At 42.2% G+C, this 23774-nt stretch overlaps 1 protein-coding gene across 19 annotated transcripts in view; it reads right to left on the bottom strand.

The window, feature by feature from the left end:
* Window positions 1-23774, bottom strand: part of ARVCF (ARVCF delta catenin family member) — a 247303-nt gene that overhangs the window by 29795 nt on the left and 193734 nt on the right. For 18 of the 19 annotated variants that reach the window (XM_071445376.1, XM_071445374.1, XM_071445380.1 and 15 more), the window contains 4 exons: window positions 21265-21382; window positions 19839-20010; window positions 17534-17551; window positions 13018-13089 (listed from right to left, as the gene is read on the bottom strand). In XM_071445376.1, coding sequence (XP_071301477.1) covers window positions 13018-13089; window positions 17534-17551; window positions 19839-20010; window positions 21265-21382 — 380 coding nt within the window. The remainder of the gene's footprint in view (window positions 1-13017; window positions 13090-17533; window positions 17552-19838; window positions 20011-21264; window positions 21383-23774) is intronic. The other variant, XM_071445382.1, reaches the window with a different exon arrangement.

Genomic DNA, 23774 nt, shown 5'->3' with positions numbered 1-23774 from the left:
CCCTCACAGAAACATCAAACATCTCAAAATACATCTCAGTAAGAAGGAAATATTTGGATATAAACAATTAATCTTTTTGGGGGGAAGCTTGGCAGAATCCAAGCTGAGCAGAGGCTACCAGGTCCAGTCTCAGCCTGCAAAAATGAAAGGTCAGTGGCTCCTAATCACTGGGACTGAAGCCTGCTTGGTTCATTAAATGCAAAGTCCTGCAATCTTGCCTTTATAAGCATTTTATAAGCAACTGACATATGGAAAGACTCCCCCATGTTAATAAATAATTTATTATACGCCAACCCAAACATTTCCTCCAATCCTGTTTGTGTCCTGAAATTGCTAATTAGTTCCTGTTCCAGCTTCCAAAGTCAAAAGTGTGTTTCACTTCCTCTCTCCATTTCATGAAAGCTGCCTCATGCACCCAAAGGCAGCCCAGTGCCTCTAATCTGTCTCAATTACAGTCACTGTGCTGCTGTCAGGCAAGTATCTCCCAAGCATCCAAGAAAAAGAATTTGATGTTTTCAATGTCAAATGAATGTCAGACCAGAGTGGAAGCAGCACAAAAGGTTTTCCTTAACTTATCTAATAAAAAAATGGACCTTGCAGCCCAGCTTTTTAAAGGTACCATATTTGGGTACTCAATTCTCATGGATTTCAGTGTAAGCTAGAAACATTAATGCCTCAAAGAACAGAGATTCTGCACTCATCCTCAGAGCACTGTATCCAGGCAAGGGATTACAGATGATGAGAGACAAGAGAAGATGCTGCTGCTCCTCCCTCATTTAAATTGGGACACACTGAAACACACCACATCAAAGTACTGAGTGAACAGGTACTCTTCTCCCTCTTCCTGCCAACCATTCTCTGCAGCTTTCTGGAAAGCCAGGGAAGTTTCTATTAAATGGAAACCCACCTGCTGTTCTGTGCACTGCCTCAATATTGGATAATCACAGGCAGAGCTGACACAAAACCAGCTCTGCCTATAGAATAATAGATTTCCTGGAAACACAGATCTTGCTGTAAAACTTAAAGTTGGACTAAAATAGGAGATAAGACAACATGATCTGGAGAGAAGTAGCTCCCTGAAGCCTTAGCTGGCTAAACACACACACCCAAAACCCACAAATAAATCTATTTGCAAATGAAAAAGAAGAGATTGGGGCCCTAGTGTGTAGCAATGAATGAGATACTTTGCTGCAATGAATAGAGGGAGCACAGAGACATTTTTCAAGAGGCAAAGGGGAACATTACACAGCATCCAACTGCAGCCTGCCCCATATTCACCACCCTACAGCAATATCCTGCATTCATAAAGCAGCAGAAAATCATATGAGAAATTCTACAACAAAGCCACAGCAGTCACTACCACAAAGCAACTCTGACAGCTTCTTTGAAACCACTTCATTGCCTTTAAAACAGTGAAAAGATCCCAACCCAACAGCCACTTTGTCTAGGAGAGTTTTCAATTTCAATGCAGCTTTCTTATGGTAATATTATGCAATTAAAAATTGAGCTTAAAATTACCCATGGAAAAGATTCTAAGCAGAAGCTGACCTTTACTGTGGAGGTTGTTCATGCCTATAGAAAACTCTGAAAAGGTCAGTATAAATGTAAATAAGGAGAGATACTTCCTCAGGAGTATAGAAATTTCCATCATATTAGGGCCTATACCCATTTCTCCATGTAAGGCAATGATATGAATGCCCTGATAGCTTCTCATGGGCCATGAGTCCAGAGCTTGATCTAGAAATAGGTCTCCAGACTTCAGTGAAACAACTGGCAGCAAATTTTCAGTGTTTTAGGGAAAGTAGGATCCAGCCACCCAGAAAACTGCCAATACAGTTTACTGTCCATGGGTTTAATCTCAGCAGTGTTCTCAGGGATGTTGGATTTGGATGGGACATGCTTGTTAGAGTTTAACTCTTAAGCAAAACTGCCCAAATCCAAGTCACACGTGCATTTCCCAAGTCTTACACTCAGGACACTATCACTAACCTGAAATACTCTGCTGGGAGCAGTGCTTGTGTAATTGAATAAATGGGATTAGGTCCCATGCTCCTGACACCCCCAGTTTCTCATTCCTTAAGAAATTCTGAACACACTGCCAAGAACACAACACCTCAATCATTCTTCCCACTTCTCTCACACATCTGCAGGTTGCCTCGTGTGCTCTCTCGTTTCATTACTCAACATGAAAAGCAGCCCCAAAGGGAAGAGGAAAACCTGCATCTGCAAGGAACTCAGCCTTCGAATTTCCTAAGTGTTTAAAGGTCACTGGGGACACTCCAGGTAAGGCAGATCCTTTCTCTATACCCTCCTCTTGACCCCTCACACTCTGAATGAGTCTTTGGAGATGTTTTTCTCGCTCATTATTTTTAGGCTCTCAGCAGGATAAGATGCAATTATATGCTCAATCATGATTACAGACTTGCTGGTTGTGATTTTAGAAGTCTCAAAACAAAAGTCATTAGATTAAATGTTCTTCCTGGCTTTGTAAAGGAGGGACAAGAAGAACTGACATCTCTAAATGCAGTGGGCTTGCTAGCATGAGCAAGCTAGGAAGATACTCCTTTGTAATCAGGAAATCTCATCTCTGTTCCCAGCTGTGCCACTGAAATACCCTTTAACTGCACAACTCACATCAGCAATGGTACCCTCTTTCCCTCCCCACATGAGTTCAGTCTTGCTTTTATCCCAAGCTGGCCTGCTCAAATGCACTGTCACAGTGTGTTGGTACTTACTCTTTACTGAGGTTACTGGGAAAAAGCCCCACAAAGTTGCTCTAGACATCTCTGACAAAAGCAACAGGATTTTTAGTAAAGAGATGGCAAGGTGTGCAAAACACGAATGAACTGGGCACAAGGTGCAAGGACTGCTCTCCACATTGCCTCCTTCCAGATCTGCCTGAATCAGGGTCTATTCCTGCACAGACAAGTAACATTTCATGCTATTACAGACTTCCAATTTTCCCTGTGATCAAGACACAGAAAATTCAGGGCTGAAACTAATGGTCTGTGAGGCTGAAATAAAAACGCTCTCCTTTCTACCACATGCTGATCAACATTCTCACTGGTCATCTGGAAATGCCTGGGTCAGCAATCAAGCTCTCAGTGGGTTCAGAGCAACCAGCAACTGGATTGACATTGCTTTCTAAACCATGCAGAGGTAAGGCTCCCCCTGCCTCGAGCTGACAGGTAAATTTAAGTGACTGCTTTACCATGTAAAATGCCTGCCTCTCAGTTCAAGGTCATTTTTCTTCAATCCACAGTTAGAGGTATATGGCACATTAAGTCCTGTAATTCCCCTCTCATGGTGGAGAAGGGGGGGAGCTTTTAAGCCTGCGCAGAGCACTTGGGGTTACAGAAATAAATATGGCTTTACACAGCAGCTTTCACATTCAAGATATCTCAGAGTGGTTTACAAAGTAATGAGTCAGATAATAGGGCTGCAGCAGCTGTGCAGGTACACTCGCTGGAAATTAATGCTGCAAAACCAGAAGTCTTAATTTTTTGATTCTCTTTATTTGCTCTTCTGCAAAACATGATGGCAGCTTCAGCCCAACTAATGAGCATCAGTGGCTTCTGCAATTTAAAATGCCCAGGTTATTTGACATTCCAGTTTGTTTTAATTTTCAGATTAACTCTATGATTAAAGCTCTCCATTAACTATAGTACTGTTCAAGCAAAAGTGGAAAAAATGCATGTACCTCCCTGTCTTGGCTGCACTGTAAGGAAGGTCTCCTTGCCTGATCTCTGAACTGACTGCAAACAGCACCACAATTTGCAATTAGTTCAGAATCACACAACTATCTGATTTTCATTCCCCTTTCTCTCCCCCATCATTAGCTGTTCTAAGCAGATCCTCAAAGGCTGATTATCAAGTGTTCTGAGAACTCCATGGTTTATTGTGCTGGCACCAGTAAAGTACATATTATAAGTAAAAATATATTTTTCTTTGAAACAAGCCATATCTTGAGGTGCAACCTGATACACTCCATTTTGTATATATGCTCCTTTCTCAGGTTCCATGGGCAAACAAACTTTCTCATTCTACTTCTCATCTGAGTTACCTAATCCACCAGTTGTGGATTGTTTTGGAAAAATGTGCTGGTTTTATGTAGACATACTTTTCCTGGCTGACTCTGCAATCAGTTAATGAGAGTCACACAGAACAACTAGGCTGAAAGGGAACATGGGAGGTCAACTGGGCCAGCTTCCTGCTCAAAGCAGGCTCAATGCCAAAATTAGACCAAGCTATTATGCTTTTGTCCAGTCAGGTCTTGAAATCCTTCAATGATATAAAGAACCCTTCACAACTTCCTCCAATGCCCAATTATGTGGCATTAGCCTCCATTTCTTGGGGCAGAAGGCTACCAGATGGGACAGATGCTTTCAGTGGGGCTCGAGTGATGTCTGCCTAGTGCTGAGCTCTGAAAGTATCGAGTCACCTCAGGCTCTCAGAAATCCACATTCTGGCTACTCCTAAAGCACAGCCTTCAGAACACTCACCCAGAGCTGTAACTACCTCCTTTGCTTCTGGAAATCTGGAAAGGGATTTAAATCAACATTACACCATTTTTCTGCCTCAGCTCTTCTGAAACTTTCTGCAGTTCTCTTAACTTGTCAAGCAGCTTCGTCAGCACAACTTTGCTGCGGTACTTTTGATGGACACCAGAGACAACTGTAGCTTCATCCAACAAGGTTTTTGTAATTGATTTTGACATGAAATTTCATCTCAACTCTGACAGAAGCTGAGTTCGTCTTCCCTGAGCTTCCTGGCAATGCTGGCTGGGCAACCAGGACAACTTTCAGATTCGCACCCCTCTTCAAAGGATCATCTCATTTTTTACGCTTATGCTAAAAGGGACGGGGGGAACTCAGAGATTTCATTGTTATTGTTTCTTAACTGAAACTAAGTGGCATGGCAAAAGCTGACATAATGCAACAGTGATGGATTGGTGGATGGAGTGAGTCTTTCACTGCAGTGACTGAGCCCCAAGACTGAGGCAGCTACAATTATGAGGGATAAGCACCTTCCCATCAACTCCTGCTTTTATTCCTGGCAGGCTTTCTTGGCACATTCTCATTTTATAAACAGTCCTGGAGCAGCATCTGTATAATGAGCTATGCTCTGTAATAACAAGCATTCTATTTTAGAGTAACAATTAGAATTGCTTGTAGAATAGAAATGCTAAATGGGACATACAAAAACATACACACAACCTAAAATGTGGGGACGGAAGAGAATTTACCATTCTCAGCAGGGCAAACAGATGAGGAAAAGCTGTAAAAATTAAAAACACATGACTGGCAACTATAGCTTTCCAACATTAACTATTCTTCATCAGAAATATTAGCCAAGTGGAAATGGCATGAAAATCCAGTCAGTGGCCGAAGAGTTAAGATGCTGCATTGCCAGAGAGCACACACTGCTGTAACTGAAGTAAATGCAGTTGGGCAGTAAAATCTACCCAAGGTTTCCAGTCATGCACTGGTTTACGTGTACACCTTTCTATACAAAGCATCATAAATAATGCAGTTGAACTTCTCAATAAAAAAAACCACAATAAGTGCAGTATGCATAATGAGAGTGCAAAGCAATTCACAGTATTACACACTTGCAAAATTCTCTGTAACATGAATGCCTCAGTCCATTCCCACAGTATCTCATCAGGGCAAACCTCTACCGTTCACCTTTAACTGAAATTATATTTTTATTTAATTTTTATATCACTGTACTGCTAGCAACAGCTGGGATACAGTATACTTCACCAGAATTTTGCTGGTTTTACAAATGTACCACATACACTCCATTTGCATTAGTTATCACAGCAGCAGTGAAAACACTAATTATTTTAGTGAGGGTAATTATTCTAGCTATTATTTTAGTGAAGTGATTCTCCTAGTAAAGGCAGAAGAAATAGAAGGCTCTTCATGAACAGGTTCACAACAACCCCAGCAACTGAATGCTATTAACTTGCCCAAGGCCACTCAGAAAGTCAGTAGCAATGCTGGACTGGGAAAATCAGACTCTTCTCCTTCCAGCTCTGTCTTGAGCTGAAGCTCCAGATCACTACATCTCCTTATTAGCTGCTGTAATTACCATGTGCTCTAGTGGAGCTCCTGCTGTTTAGTTTTTTATAGGCTAGTTTATTATGCAGGTATATATAGGCTCTTCCTGTTTGAGATGCCTAAATCTCATTTTCTGTGCACTTAAGTTGGCCACAAACTCACATCAAGTTGGAAAAGGAATTTACCACCTGGGATTCCTGTCTTCTGAAGATACTGCTAGTTATTATAGTAGATCTATATTCCTGGGTGTCAACCTCAGGCAAGGAAGAGCTGGAAGCTGACTTACTGGAGTCTTTTTATTGTCCCATGAGAGCCACAGGTGAAAGGACCTAAAGGTGAGGAAGGGGAATCTTGCCTCCAACTTGCCTCCTTTTCCTCCTCACGTGCTAAGGGAAACGAAACATTTGAGAATGCAAAAGGATAAAGAAGAGGAATAGCTGTTGATGTTGATTCACTATTTCCAATATAACCAAAGTATCTTAGAAGTAAGTCAGCTTTTTCTCATTCAGAAGGAAAAGTCTGAAATTATTCAAAGCAGTTGTTTTAACTCATCTTGCATGTGACCTCTAGCTGTTAAAACAGAGGTAGAAGACAAAGGAAAAATCAGCAGTTCTACAGGCAAACAAATTATAGCTGAGCCAAAAAGAGATGAACAAGAACCACCACCTTATGACTTCACAAAGAGTTTCAGCTTCTATAAATACAGAGCTGAATGGAATTCTTGTATCATTACAATTGCCCTTCCTGCCTCCCCGCCCCAGCAGTTGCTTCCCACTGGTCCCTCAGCTTAAACCTCAAAGCTTCATGACCTAAACCTGAAAGACATTCACACTATGAAGTGTCCATGCTGGGGGTGGGGAGGTGTTAGTGGCATTTAAATATCACAGTTGAAATTTCTTCTCCAGTTTACACTGGTTCTATATCCTCCACGGAGCAGAACTATTTGAAGTCCCCAACTCAAATCTTCCTGACACAATCTCTCACCTGGGCCATTCACACAAACATTGTGCTTTCCCTTACTCAGCTGCAAGAGCTTTTCTGTTCCACAGATGCCATTTCACCCCTACCAGGAATCTAGCCTGTCTTATCTGTAAACACAATTTTGCCTGGGTGTCCCTATGGACGAAGCAAGGGACTGGAAACCACAGCTCAGGGCTGCAATGTCAAGGCATTCTCTGAAGCCAGAGAGCAACACTGACAAACACTGCAGCAATTACCAGGATGCAAAGCCAAAACTATTCTTCACATTCCTGAGCAGACAGATAACACCAGAGCTGGTCCTGTAACGGTCTCAAATCCATCTCACGTGATTTTGTGGAATAACTGAACTCCACACAGCAGAGCTGTGAGTCTCAGCAGTACTGCTGTACAGAGTTACTGTACAGGGTTTCAGTCATATCACTTAGGATTTCTCCCAGAAAAATATTTTTTCCTTACAGTCTCCAAAGTAAAAACATTGTAGGATAGAATTGTATTACCAAGTGAAAAGAATTAGTGGCAGAGACAGAACAGTACTCCTGGACCTCCAATTCACATTTCAACTGTATCCCCCCCATATGATTTTTCAAAGCCTTCAGTTCCAACCTTAAACATACAATTTATGTTCTACATATTTAAATTTAACAGATTGATCAAATCACAAAAAAGTTTTCAGCTGAAGAGCACAGCTCAGCAGGCCAGGAAGGATTCATGCACATGTCCACCAGCTCTGAACAAAGAAGAACACTGAATGTAAGAATCAGAGAGGATTATGACCAAAAAGGCAGAGGATTCCAGAACAATTAGCAGTCAGCTATGGAAAGACTGTGTACATAAGAAAGGAAAAATTCACAGGTGTCTGCTCTGAGTTCCTTGAAAATATAGGGAAAAAGAATGGGAATTTAAAGGTATCAGATTAGAGAAAGTTTGGCAAGCACAGCTTCCATTTGGGAATTTTCCTATTCAAGGCAATAAATTTTCTCTGACTCAAAGCACTGGAAGACAGATGAGAAACCTTTCACTGCTTTGTAAATTATGAAAAACACATGGGACCAAAATGAATACTCAGCTTAGGAAAGCAACAGAAATAAGAGATACTTTATAATTCGGATCAGAATTCTTAATAATGTGTATTAAATGCTGAAAGGATGTTAATACAAGAACATGTTGCTTGCTCTCACAGAGGAGATCTTCCCAGTCCCTGAATTTCCAGCAGCAGGCACAGGAGGGGTGTGGATGGTGCCATTAATCAATCAGTTCTACTCACTTATTCACAATACGACAATCAAAATTAATGATGGAAGGGAGCTGGAAAGGGCAGGTGAGTGCTTGAGTCAACTTGTCAAGATTTAAAGAAAGCAAATTAAAGCAGCAGTGAAATGCGAACTGCAGCCAATCTTAATTACAAACTAAAGCCAGAGTAAAGTGAGGTTTCTCTCTCCTTCTACTACATGTTGCCTTTAGCTGAAGACAAATTGCTGGCACTTTTGTAATCTACTAAGTTAAAGTCATTACCCTGACAGTGCCAGGAAGTCTAATTTCCTGGAGCAGTAATACAAAGATTTATAAGGGAATTTAAACACTTGCCTTCTGGAATGGAAAATCTATCATCAGCATGAGGCTACATGGAAAGTGACTGAGAATTTCAGATAATGGAGAAGAAGAAATTCACCTGCTGACAAGTTCATCCAAAATCTCATTCCCTGCCTACATAGGCTGCTGACCAGGGTAAGTGTACACACAAAGCTGAGCTTTCAGATAAATTCAGCTTGTCTTGGACGTTCCCACTGCAACAAAACAGACTTCTTCAATTATAAGCATTTTTAACACTAGTTCAGTATTTCAGCACAACTCTCTCCTAAACTTATGTTTCCATTAAAATGGAATTAAACTTAAGTAATGAAAAAGGAAAAGAGGAATTAATAAGCAGCTTAATAACTGCTTTCAAGGAGAAAATGAGCTAGCTCATCCACCAGGCTGAAATCTACCTGCACATCTCGTTATGGCTGAAGATTTTCAACTCCCTAATGAGATAAACTGAAATAAGAGCTGAACTTCAACACCCAAAGCTCCATAGAGCAGCTACTGTTCTGGCCTCAGACATATGTGCACATAAACAACAAGCCATGAGATTTGCTTAAACCAGACAGCACAGATATCTGCATTTAACTAGGAATAACCTAATGCTGATTCCACATAAAAAAACTGCTCTGCTCTTCTGGACTTTCTCCCCCCATACTCCAGCACTGAGGAACAGAGGTGGACAATCCAACACCTTCATGCAGGAGGACTGAATGTTACATCCCCTGTAAGCTGTTTGGGGGCTGACACACATCAGTCCTGATTCAGCTCAGAAAACCCTATTGCAGAGGTAGTGCCATCTGAGACACTGCCTTCCCCTGCACAGATATGATTAATCCTCATCTTCCCCCAGTGCCTGAGCCTCCTGCCACTGCTCCTGCTCAGAAGTGAAGGACTCTGTGAACAAAGCACAGGAGTTGTACTATGCTACGTATTTAATGTGTACACAGGAGAAATCAGCGCTGTGGGAGTGCAGAGGAGAACACGCTGCAGAGGAGGCAGCCAGCACCACTATCACTGACCTACTTTAGACTGGGGAAAGGATTTCAGTAAGACTTCCCCCCCCCCCCACAGAAGCAGCAATTTTTGAAAGTCCTAAATTTAGCAACGTTCTGAGAACAGCATTCATAATTTCTTGTCAGTGCTGTTCCCTTCTCTATGCAAGCTCATATCACTTTCCCCCAAAATTTATGCTCTCTCTCTTTGACTGTCAGGGAAAAAAATATGCTCCTTTCAACAAAGAGGAAACGCAAAGCTTCTCTTTCACAATCTTTCCTCACGAGGACAGGAGTACTCTGGACACTGCCAGGGCATATACATTAATTTTTTAATATCAGATGAGACAGCTTCTGAAAGCACTGCAAGTTGTCCAGTCTGACATTATCCAGTTTACCACAGATAACAACCCTGAACTAGAAGCTTTCCCCTGCCAGAATGCCTAGCACATAAAATTATTAAAGGCTTAGAAATGGTTTCAGGGCTGCTCAAATCATGTGCTGCAGCAGAACCTGATTCCCATTAAAAAACCAGGAACCATCAGGAAGAGACTCTAGTTCATCACTCTGAAAAAGAGAGCTGCCTTCCTTCATTCATTCCTCACCAGAACAAATAAATTCCAGGGGGAAAAAGTGAAATACGAGCATTTAAACTAGGTTACAACTCACAGGACCCTTTGGATTGCTCAGGATATGAAGGTGCTCCTGAGATGTACCAGCAGGACAGATGTTCTGAAGGACTGAGAAACCTCTGCACGGACACTAGCCAGTCCCCACCCACAATCGACAGAAGTTTCTGGTTTTATGATGTCTGGCTGCAGGACAGGCAGAGATTTCTACCATTAGAGTAATTTGGAGTCAAAATGAAGTTTCCAGAGCTGATAGAAAATAGGTCTGGACTAGTCTGCTGCTACTAGTCCATGGTTTTTCAGGTGATCATAAGCATACTCTCAATTAAGCTCAGTGGTCATACCTAGGAGTATCTCCAAGGGAAACCATGATGTCAAGTTCTTGAAACCACATCTTTAGATACACCAGATAACCTCCATGCATGTTGACTATAAGATTACAGGAAACTTAACAACACTACATCCCAATATTTGTTAACTTACCACAATGTTCATTTGCTGCATTGAATGAACAAATCTTATTACTGCAGTTTCACTTGCTCACAAAGATTCCAGCTGAAAACTCACTTTAATATGGCTTTAATAATACATGAAAGAGATTAATCTATAATTGTTGATTTTTGAAATAGCACTTCATCATGTCACTCAATCTGAGTGCTTTTGATCATTAAAACTTGCATGATTTTTCCATCTCAGTAACGAGGTTCTGCCTCAGCTGAGAGCTGATCTCATCAGAGTCAATTATCCTCTATAGAAGAGATCTGACCAGAGTTCTTCAGGGTTTTAAAACTGCAATTTTATTTTCTTTATTTCAGTGAACAATTGGAAGTTCAAGCAACCTTGTTAGAACCTTTACTATCCAGGAATTCTCAAGTAAATGAGATGCTTGGCAGGAAAATACCACCAAAAAAGTGAACAAAAATGCATTGATGTCTTGGTTTTTTTATCTTAGCACACAAGTCAATAGTTACTTTTAAAATATGCCCTTTTCCATGTCAAAGTGCTTCTTTCAAAATGCTGTGGGATTAATCTCCTGACCTTATCTATCATGAGATATGTAATCTATTTGACTTTGATTAAATGGGGGTATCTCAAAATTATCAAACAACCTCTTCAAGAGTGTGAGATTTCTAGCAATTGAATATGATAACAAGCTGTGTAAGCTCAGAGACAGACCCATCTCCCATCAGATCTGCACATCACTTCTGCCATTAACAGAGCCACATGAAAGCTCTTGATCTTATTTTAAAGAAAGCTATGCAAGGTACATTTCCTTGCAGAAATTCTTGATTTCCATCTTTTCCCTCTAGTGGCACCTCCATTCCAATCACATTTAGGAAGGAATGCAAACGCTGAAGCCTTTGCTGTATTTTGCATTCCTTTCTTTTCCTGCATCCTAAAGGTGTCCCTTGCTCTGCACTGTAATCAGCTTCCAGCCTGAACTGATGGCAGCCAGTGAAGGCTGGTTAGAAGTTTCCTGCAGCTCTCTAAATAGGATGGTACTGCAGCTTCTGAGAGGTTCTTCAGTACCTTGCATTATTTCACAAGATACAGAAGATCTTGTGCAATAATGCACCAAATGAAAATCAGTGTTTAGACATAAGACTAGAAACTGCATCCACTATAAAGAGTGTCTATAAATAGATTTATCTACATCTTAGGATTAGTTTGCATATCATCAATCAGAGTTTCACTGTGAATTTGAGTGCAGCACTATGTATGTATAATTATTACACCATTACTGACTACCAGCACATCTCCAAGGATCTCACACATGGCCTCTGTTGTTGCTCTCAGTTAACAAATGAATGGACTGGACCAAGAGCAAAATTCAGGTATCCCATAGTCTGTGGATCTCTCCACTGTGTCAGATTGTCTCTTTACACTCCCCAAAATTCTCTACACGATGCGGGAAGAGTTTAAAATTTTTCTTCTGAGGATATTCAGGTAGTTCTGGGTATTCAGAGCTCGTTAAGGTGAGGCTGACAGGGTGGCACGGCAGCAGTTGCCATGACAATGGCTGGATCTTTGCAGAGACATTGCACACACTTCAAATCAAAACCTGTGCAAGTCTCAAAACACCATCCAATGCTCTAAGAATTCTGATAAAATCCCAAATCACCTCCTAATCTCCAATTTAAAAAAGTACCATGCATGCAAGAAGGGAATGCAGATTGTGAACGATTCCACCTCTGCCAGAGCTAAAATACAAAAGCACAATGCAGAAGAATTTTTCTGTGAACCTCCCAGATTTTAGAAAACCACAAGTACTGCTCACTTCAGACAGGGAGGAATACTATGTTCAGGGGAAGACTGACCAGCAGTCAAGGCAAAAATCCCCAATCCCTGCTGTCACCCAGTTCCAAAGAATGCTGAAGAATGACAGAGATGCCAGGGAAGAAAAAGGGTTAGTGTCAAGCACTCTCAGTGAGTGCATCTCAGAACTCCTTACAGTCAGGTGTGGGGCAGGTGGGCTGCAAATGGAGCTATAGAGGAGGAGAGCCTGCACTCACCCCTCTCTGGAGTTACAATCACCTAACACCAAATCAGACAGGCTTCTACAAGATTCCACCAATTCAGCAGTCTTAGATAAAAATGCATATCCAGTATTCAGCACTAGATAACAGCATGCACAGATATATCCATTATCTCAATTAACTGGCTACAAAAGAAAGAGATCAGCCTGATATGCTCACGTCTCAAGCCCCTTTAAGAGCCTCCAGCTCCCAAGCTACTTGTTATTTCCAAAAGCACAAACATTAGCATTACCTTTTGCTGCTTCAGACCGCTTAGGCAAATCAAGTGTATCAAAATTCCTGTCCAAATCCCCATTCTTCTTCCCTGTGCAAAAAAGAAGACAACAGATGGAGAAGATTGTCAGTATACTGACAGGTAAGTTACCGTCATGTGCATCTACAAGATGGGAGAAGATACAGAGCCAGAATATAAATCACAGACTGCTCCCCATAATTGTGTGTATCTGACTGGCAGCCCAGCTGCACAGCTGTGGTCTAGCATGAGCAAACTTGGGGACAAACACCCATGCTGCTTTCAGGTTGATCTGCAAACATTCTTAGCACTAGCGTTTCAGAGTCTTAGGAGTGCTTTAAACCTTGGAAAATGGTGCCATTTCCCTTCTTGGCAAAGCTGTGCCCCTCCCTCAGAAGCCTAGTGTTTACTTCTTATTTTCACAAAGGAATTTTGACCTGAAGCTTAGCTCAAGCAAAAACTCAGCAGCAGAGCAAAAAAAAACAACAGCATTGCTTTGCAGCCTCTGTTCTCAATGCAACAACGAGGCAGGAAGACCTAGATTTAATATATTGTACAGACAGCAGCCAACAACTTAACCTTGAATTGCCCTTCAATTGACAAAGTGTCATTTTTGCTATTTATTAGAGGCTAATGGAATAATTCCATACTTTTGCTAAGAAACAGTGTCAAACTATTACATCAGCTTTAATTTATACAACAGAACAAAACCACTTTTAGTTAGGTTGAGCATTCAAGGTTATGTAAATACATGGGGAGGGAAGGGCTAGTTTCCATGCCCCCAAGGAGACACACTGCCTTGGGTAAGCCCACATGGATGCTGTGGGACAAGCAGGAACTTTGCCATCAGAGGAATACTGGCAGCAGAGAGAGAGATTTGGAAGGCAGTGCAAGAATCTGCATGGCTTCTGATCACAGCAGTGTACAATTTAGCTTTGATTTTGAGAGGGAAAAACTCAAGTTATTTAGTCTCTCTCCCTCCAGAGCAGGGAAGGCAGGTGCAATGGGAAGAATTCAGATAACCCAACTGAGGCTGCCAGAAGTGGCTTCTGCACAGGGATTACCAGGCTGGTAATGGAGGTTTTACAGAAAGGCCTGGGAAGCTCCACCAGTCAGGCTGCTTAAAAGCAAACAGAAAAATGGTCCTTGACAATGTAATGGGGAGATTAGTCTGAGTCTTGTCTGCCAAGAGGTCACGAGATGGGAAAGGCCAGTGCCTGCCTTGTTACAGCAGGGGGCTGGTACATGCACAGTGAATTCAATGGGTCACTCTACCTTTCCTCCTGACAAAAGGACAAAAATACTCAGTACCATACAGAGAAGAATTAGAGCTTTTAAATACCATTATGAATATTTAGGAGTAACATTAAGAGGGAAAACCCCCTCTTCAAGGTAGTATTCCATCCTCTCCCTTTCTTTGGGAGGGGATGGAATCACACTCTTTTCTTTTGAAATGCCAACACAGAATACCAGCCAACTTCAACTGTTGTGCAAAACAAAACATGCACCTAGAAGTTCTGCTGATCTGAAGTAGTTTCCTTAACTGAAGTATGTAAAAGCCCATCTAAGCTGACAAAGGGTCATGCAGCCAGGTACCACAGCATATGGGTATATGTATATATACAGATACCCTGAAAGGTATCTTTTCTAAAGGAGGGGACAGGAATCAGTGGCACTTCACAGCCTTCCATCAATTTTTTGCTCTGCAAAAGGAGCAACACATTGCTTGGGAAATCAAATACCAGAAAGAAGTGCTGTACATCACCAAAAGACTTTGCACTTCTTGATGGCAGCTGAACCCAGTTGCTGGCTGCAAACCCTTGTTGACCCTCAGGGCATTGACAGGAAAAAGCAGGGCAGAGGGAATTAAAAGGAAAAAAGCATTCAAGGAAGGAAGCCAGTGTAGGAAAGATTATTACAGACTTAAAGCAGACCCATAAATGTGACTCCATCTTATCTACAAGTAGGACAAACTGTTTTTTTCACATGACCCCAAATTTCATGTCTCTGCCATTAGATAGTTTAAACCTCAGAACATGTTCTCAGAGAGCCAGACCTTACTTGACACAACTACTTATTTCCAAAGTCCCCTCTATAATTTCAAGGTTGGTTTGGCAGTTCTATCAGCCCTGCAGAACTGAGATGGCACAGAAAGAGCTCCCCTCTTGCCAGTGGCAGTGTTTAGTAAGCACTGTGTTTGTGCACAACTTGTTAAGGAGGAATTGTCCAGGAGTGCAGTGTTGGCTGCTACTTTTGAGCTGGGAATGCCAAAGCAGCTGCCTATTTACTGACCCATCTTTCATAAAGACAGCACCCACCACCTGTGCTCTGGGCTCCTCGGTTGCTGTCTCTCCATTTCTGGGCCAGAAAGCAAACACTGGCTGGTTTGGAGGAGCCTCTGCTGCTTCGCATCTCGGCCCTGTAAGGAACTCGCACCTCGCAGGCCAAAGCCCGTCTGTTCAGAGAAAAGCTGCCAGCTGCTTGCCAATGGCAGCAGTACAGAACACAGAACTCTGACCAAGGTGATTTCAACTCTACAAATTACTTACTTAGTCAAATGGATTGTGTTTGGAAATACCCCAAGCACCTACGTTTCCAAGGCTTTTCTACAGAGACAAGGTGAGCAAGCAAGCTGCAAGAACGCGCCAAACCAAATCCATCCAGAAAGCAGAGGTTTCAATCTGAGGCCCGGCAGCTATTTTTCCCATTTGATTTTCACAAATACTGGGGAGTTTCTAAAAAGGTGTCCAAATGTAGCAATTCAGGAGTCTACTGACTGAAGCCTTCTCAGCCATCCCCATGCACCCCAATAACACAAAAAAATCAGCATCACTGCCAGATTCTGTAGCTCTGAACACCCTGCTCTGTCCCTTGAGCCTGTGCATTTGTTCACAACAGGGATGTGAACACACACACAACCCATGTGGCTGGGACTTGTATGGAGCACACTGCTGACTGGATCTTCACTATCAGGTTGTGCACCACAGGGATGCTGAAACCACAGCACAAACTACACTTGCAGTAGGAGAGAAGTTTAAGATCTGGTTTTTGGTACATTTCAATTTCCACCCACATCCAGGGTCTCCAGGTTTTCCAGCCTGAGGTGTGTCAGAGAGAAGCCAATGCTGGATGAGCACAGCTCCAAACTTTGCCAAGAGACAGTTTTGAATATGCCTGCTGACAGGCCTGTTTTATGAGACCTGGCTGTAGGACTGGCACAGCACTCTGGTTTGGGAAAACTGCCTGACATGAGACTTGCTTGTGCAAGATGCAATTTACAGTCTCTGAAACAGAGGGATTAAAATTCCTCCCCTCTCTTCCCTTGCTACTTTTCATTATGTAAGAAACAACCAAAACATGACCTTCAGCATTTTCCATCTGTCAGAAACTCGGCACAGACTCTGAAGTGTGACCCAGCGTTATTAACCACTAATGTTGTTGTTGATCTTCCTCAAAAGTCATTTTGCTTTACCATATAATCAAACCATGGTGCAGCCAGACCATTTCTGCTGAAGGATTAATTCCCAAATGCTTTCTTTCTGGTTGAAATAAAAATTTAAGGGAAAGTGCTTCTTAATAACAATCTCATCTTATCCTCCCTGGTGTTCAGTAATACAGCCACTGAGCTGGCCACAAAGGAGTGACAGAAACGAGGGGTTGAGCTCTGTCCTGCCAACAAGTCCATCCTCCACAGCCTCACCACTCACAGTCCCAAAGTCAGTGTTCTGCAGAACACCACCCAGCACCATTTGCTGGGAGAAGCAATTAGATTTTGGTTGGTTGGTTTTTTCCCCTCCCCAACATTTCTCCTTTGGTCCAACCCTCCAGAACCCATGATCTGAAGCAAGTGTCACAACCTGAAAACGCCCCTGCCTTCAACCCCGAATCTGTCTCAGTGACAGAGGCTCCCAGGCACCCACAGCCTATCAACTTCCCAGCCAAGGGAACCTTTAGCCTCAGACTTGTGTCCTCCAGGTGCAATTTTACTTGCTGGGATGAGAAACTGAAGTTTATCCCCTAGACAGGTACTGAGGCAGCTTCCTCCAGCTCCTGTGTGTGCCAGTGTGACAGAGCTGCAGCAGCCCAGGCACGTGCCCAAGCAGAAGAAGCATCAGGCACCCCTGAGGACACACACCCAAGCTGCTGCAGCTCACAGCTCCTTCCACCCCCCAGAGCAGCCAGCAGAGCCTTCCATCTGACAGGGCTGGGGACACAACCCACACCTGGGTGTTCCTGCTCTCCTGGCCTCAGCAGGCCAGCTCCACAGCAATTCCCCTACTGTACTTACACCAAGAATGAATAAATCCTCGTATTTTCCATTTGTGGTATGGAAAGACCAAACTGCAAAAGCTCCCTCAGAGGATTTTTCCATGTCTGCTGAAATGAACAGGAGGTTGTGCTGGGGGAGCAGGAGGAGGTGGATGAACAAGACCTTGATCTCAGCTCTTAGCCTTGCATGTGAAAGCTGAACAAAGCATGTTATGGTGATGATGAAAAGAAAGTATTGCAGACTCACCTTGATTGAACCACTCCTCTAATTACCAGAAAAGCAGCAAAAGGAAAACAAAAATTTACAGGATGAAGAAAATACAAAGGAACAGTCACAAAGAGGCAGAATTTCACAGAACAGGTTCAAAACCTGAGTGTTACAAGACTACAGAAGTTTCATCAATTAAAAAACCAAACCAAGGTATTTCATGTACTCCCTTTTGTTCCTGCTAAAACCCCCCAATCTTTCTTTGCACAACTTTTTTTTTTCCCCTTTTCTTTCTCTTTTTATTAAATGAAAAGGTGCTCACAGAATTGAGGGGACAGAAGGATGACTAGCCCTTTGCAGAGGTGTTTGAAATGCTGTGATCAATGGCCATGAAATAAAATAAAATAAACATGGAAACACTGTGAGATTAAGTGAACAAGAAAGGAAAGAACAGATTGATTTTGAAGTTCTAGACTGAGAAAAGTAAGGTAGGTTCAGACCAGTATCCACATAAATTTAACAGTGAGACAAGGGAGCTTCTCTTTATGATTTTAAAAGCACATTTATGAATGGATTTTAACTTTTATTTTTGAGGCACAACAGTCGTCTGAAACCCTCTATTCTTTTGATCTACATCCTACGAGCTGTGAGCTCAGTATTATCACCAGTTGATTTCCCTCTAGGGAACAGCACACTTTGAAAAGAGCACTGCAAAAAGATGGGAAAACCCATTAAAATGTATTGTCATTTCCTGCCAAACACACAGAGCCAAACCCAAGCTGTCACTGAGTGCCTGCACTGCTTGCTGCAATCCACAGGCTCACCCCCAGCATCAGATGATTTTGAGACCAATTTGCCCACAAAGACATGACCTGGTGCTTAAGCTGATAAGCAGAAAGAACCTGGGAGCACAGCCCCAGGAGAGGAATCTCTAGGTGGGCCCAGGCAGACACCTGGCATGGGACACACACCTAAGAGTGCTCCTGTCACTGCCATCGAGGGGTGGAGGAGGACGTGTCACCCTCAGCACAACACCCCCCTCCCACAGGCCACTCAGAGCTTTAATGGCTGAAAGGGTTTCCATGGACTGTGCTGCTCTCAAGCAAAGCAACACCATGGACTGCAGGTGGCAGGAACAGGCTCGAGTCAGCACACATGCAAGGTTTCCAAAGGGTATCACACTGCAGGTTCAGTCACTCCCTGTGAGAACAGGCTGGCCAGGCAGGCAGAATTAGTTCTTTAGTTTCCCCCCCAGTCTTTAGAAGATTCCCATCAATTTTTTATTTTAAACAGTTTAAATGTAGTTGATGACAGACTTGTCTGCAAAAGCAAGTTCACACTGTGATGACTTCCCTAACACATATGGAAACACATAATATTTTAATAACTTGTGCAGATCAGATCAAAGAGCAATGTGCAGCACAGAGTCCATCAAGTTCAAACAACTCCATATCAGCTCTTTAGGGGCAAAACCCTTCCTTGTACCTGGGTACAAATAATAAGCCAGGATATGTGTACACATGAATGAGGAGAATGAAGCCTAGATAGAAAATGGAATTAATTATCTCTGAATTCATCTGAATAGTCATTTCTCTAAGAAAGGAAACAGAATTCAGTCTAGAATAGTAATTTCTCTAAAACAACAAAGAAAACGGATATAATTTGAGTGTCTCCTTGTAAAGGAAACATTGAAGGGGGGTTACTGGGACTATTAATCCTCTCATAATGAAACTCATTTGCAACACTCATGCCCCAGAGGAGAGAACAGGTCTAAGAGTGACTGACAATTAAAAGCTACAAAATCGTGTTTGCAATTTAAATTACTGAAATAGTGACTGAATTGGGAGGTTGTATGTTTTGGTTGAGTGGGAGGGGAGGCTTTTAGTTTGTTTTCAAGTATGAGTGTCTGGAGGCACAGAAGATGCACAGGCAGGAGTGCCATGCACAGGGATGGATGGATGGATCCATGCTGGCCTGGCTTCCCGAGAAGGGCACACGTGCTCCACAGCCAGGCAAGGGGACTGAGCAGAGATGTGACAGATGCAAGAATACAGCAATGCAGAGGAGAGGCAGAGCACATCCACCTTTTTCCAACAGCAGAATGTCATCTGTCAGCATGCAGCATTCCTGTTTAAAGCCACACAAAATTACAGTACTGTGGAAAAAGAATCCCAAACATCCAATTGTGATGCAACACAGGAGATAAATGCATGCCAGGACACTGCAAACACTCCACAAACTGCATCATCCTAAATGAGCACGATGAATGTGCTTGCAAGAGCAGGACTGCACAACAACATTACCCCCAAATCCATTTCTAGTTCTGAGTTTTTGCAACACATACCTTTAGCTTTTTTTCCACCGAAACAACCAGCATCATCTTTCTTCTTCTTCTGGGAGCCTCCTGTGCCTGTAGTCTGTCCAGCATCTAGTTCTTGGTACTTATCAGCTCCAGGGACCTCTTTGTGGACATGATAGGAAAGGTTCCGCATGATGCACACACAATTCTCCACAGACTGTTAAAAAGAAATTTATGTTATATGAAATATTGCACCCTCTTACCTGCAAACCATTGTATTGTACAGAGGAGGGCTTGGGGAAATTGAAAAAAGAAGGCTACCTGTCCCAGGAAAACCATGTAGCTCTCAAGGAAGATTTAGTCAAGACCCTTAAATTATTAAGTTCATTCTTCTTCTAAACCCTATTTTATTTTTCCAAAAGTGAAGCGCTTTATAAATAGTATCCATTCAAAATGAAAACTCTCTAATCAAAAATACCACTTGATCTTACATAAAGAATACAATTCACCAAAAGATCAAACACACAGCAGAAAATGATCATATAAGGATCTTATTTTAATCCAAGTCTCTCTCTCGTTCTTCCAACATTTACAATCTCCAAGGGGTCCATTTTATTAAATTTTCTCTGGGTCAGAACCTAGGCCTTGTGAGGATTTCAATGGGAACACACGTTGTCCTGTAGTAATAGCTAATCCACAGCACATCGGGCTCTGACAAGAGCAGTGCTCTGTAGGTTGCAATGGAAACCACCAGGTGGTTACAAAATCCACTTCCAAAATTACCTGATTAAGTAACAGGGCTTTGTAACCCCCTTGTTCAGGCCATCACATGGTGAGACACAGAATAAAATAACAATGCTTTACAAACCTTCTGGTGTTATGAAGAAATAGCGTGCTCTTTTTTTAAACAGGTTAAAGTTATGATATTCCTCATGCATATAAATACACTTTTAAGTGCCATGGGATGAGGTGATGATAAAAACAGATTAATAAAATCTGCACCAAAAAAAAAAAAAGCCACAGTGAATGTGCTGCAGGTCTGAAGACATTTCTTAAAGTCTAAGCACTTCAGTCTTCAGAGATGGTGCTGAATAAAGTCTTTAAAATGGGAACTGACTCCCTTGCTGCTTTGTGCAAATGGGACTCAATTCTGATTTGGAGACTGCACTTATAAATGCCAATTAAGTAATGCAGAACAATAGCAATAATGTCACTGACAATAAAGGACTAGTCTCCTCACCTCTCTCAGCCACCAGCCTTTGCTCCCCTCATCAGCCATAGAGGGAAACACAGCAGCATCCTGCTGATACCCCATCAGCACTACCACTGATTCCAGCCATGAGAGGAGGACAATTACTCTATTTTCTGAGGCAAGCATAATCCTCTTCTGATACCAGCAAACAGAAGTTGGATCCCAGTGCAACACTTCAGCATAAATTGATGCCAACTATGTTTAAATACTCAAATTCACCTTATTGTCCGTGTCCTTCTTGCCAACTGCAGACTGCAGAGCGTGCAGGAGGGCATCCACCAGGCCATCACACTCTCTCAGTCTTCTGCGTGCTTCTGCTCCATCTGAACTTACATTCCTGACAGGAGAGGGTTGAAAGAAAATTAAGCCCTGGAACCTTCACTATAAAGTTAAAGGTGCATTGATTTATACTACATTTATTAAGAACTCATCACCTTGGATGAAAAATTAGGAGGCCAAGTAGACTGACAAACCTATTAAATCTCAGTAAAGTATGGGCAATACACATCTGCAACTCTCTGAGCCTGAACAAAAAGGGGAACACAATCCCAGAGGTACCTAAACCACCTTCTCTGCTTTGCTGGTGAGCCCAGGGACTCACCTTAAACCAGGCTGGAGTCTGCAGAGCAAACAGTATGCAAACCAAAAATTTAATTTCAAAACCAGCAGTTCCAAACTGAAAGATACTTTCACCACCTTAGAAAAAACATGCTAAGTCACAAGATTGCCCAGCAGTATCATGGCCACAGAAAGTGAAAAAGCTGTGTGCAGCAGATTCATTACAAAGTCTGGGTCAGTCAACTTTAGTAAGGAAAGGATGACAAGGAAAGGATGACAGTTTACATGGCTTTGAATTTCTCAAAACTCTGCACAAGAGAATGGCACAGAGGTAGCAGAAGCAAGACAGAGTGGAAGGCTACTTGGAATTGTTAAAAGTTACACTTGTCAATGACTGCAGAAAGTGTTAGAGGGGACCTTTGAACTTGGCCTCAACTCATCCAGTGAGCACAAACTGATACCCCAGCCTTGCATTAAGCATCAATCTGCCATTAACCAAAAAAAAAAAAAAAAGTCAAGTCAATTTTCCAAATGCTGCCTTCCCCCCATACCCCTCCTTTTCTTTAGGGGGAAAATGAAGTGACGAAATTATTCTTAATCGTGGCTCACTGACCAAACCTGTATGGAAGCTCTTCCCAAAGCTGAAACACAGTAATTCCAACAATAACACAGACAACCTTTCAACTTTCAGGTCTTTGAATCCCACAAAGCTATGTAAGGTTACCTCTCAAAGCTCAGGACACCATCATTACCTTCTGTTATCAGGATCCTGCAGTCAGTTTTTGCTTTTAACTGGAGGCACTGCCAATCTCCAAGTAATTAACAAATCAATCATGGTCCCCTCCCATGTCCCGGTCATCTGGGCAGGCTGCTGTGTTAATTAAGACAGCTAAGAAAATCCACATTTTCTCAGAGACCTCTCAAAATCTGAAGGCACTTAATTGTGAGCTGGTTGCTGTAACAGCACATTAGCTTTCAATTAAGAGCACAAATGAAATGCACAGATAAACAAATTCTTTTCTCAAATCACCTCTAGCAATGGATGATAGAAGGCAGGTGAAGTGGGTATTAAAATGATTCCACAGGATAGATGGAAGAGAATCCTACTGATGTTTTCCCATCTCCAGTTGTACTTATCCTTTTGTATCAAAAATACAAATGTGAATTTAATGCTACATCTTTATGAAAATGAAATTAGAATTCAAATTCTCTGAGATACCTTTCAGGAGTTATAACAATAAATGATAGCAGCTCCACCTTCAAGCACATCTATTAATGTGGAACACTACTTGTTAAGCTTCAGGGTGACAGAAATGCACTATAAATGGTCTTATCTGGAGCTGTGTATCACATTTTTTATTCCCTCGTTAAGTCTCACAGTGTTAGAATTCACAAGCAACACTGGCAGACTAAAGGCAGAACAGCTCAACCTTCCCACCTTCCTTGCCCTATGGCCCATTCAGAAGAGATTTTTCTCTGGTTCATTTGTGCTATCACACTTGCACCACATTTGTTTTACACTTTGGTTATGAACAGCATCACAGTATTGTGTATCCTGCTTTCTTACTTCTTGATCTGTACTGGGGCTAATTTCAAGGTGGACATTGATAATATTATGATTGAAAAAAGTATTATAATACTGTATAAGTAAGAGTATGGCCTGCTGATATCCCTGTCTCTTCAACTACAGAAGAATTTACTGGAAACCAATGCCTTGAGAAAAAAATTCCCACATCTATCACACATAAATAAGCATGAAAACTCTGCAGGATCAAGTTAATAGCTAATTAATGCTATGACTAAGTTATCCAGACATCAAACTTTGCAGATTTAATGTTTTAACTAGCACATCACAAAATGTATCCTTAAAGGCATCTCATGCAGAAACATCTACTCTATAAATACACAGCTCTTGGGATTTTGTTAGTCCTTCCTCCTTGGGTAATGAGCTTCCTGCAGCCCCTGGGATTTATCTGCCATGGAAGAACAAACCCCATTTCCTTGTCTGTGACTGTACCCCAGACCCAGTGAGAGCTCAGCTCCCACTCTTGTCCCAGCAGTCCAGGCAGATCTCAGACAGACAAAGCCCAGGGAGATCAGCACCTGCATCATGAGACTGCTCTTCCTGCTGCTCCAACACTGCAAAAGGCAGTGAGGAGCTCCCAAATCCC

Source organism: Agelaius tricolor, unplaced genomic scaffold (assembly GCF_023055355.1).
Source record: "Agelaius tricolor isolate 1412-34295 unplaced genomic scaffold, bAgeTri1.0.p SCAF_20, whole genome shotgun sequence".
In the NCBI taxonomy this organism is placed as follows: domain Eukaryota; kingdom Metazoa; phylum Chordata; class Aves; order Passeriformes; family Icteridae; genus Agelaius; species Agelaius tricolor.
This window is presented reverse-complemented; position numbering and strand designations above follow the sequence as displayed.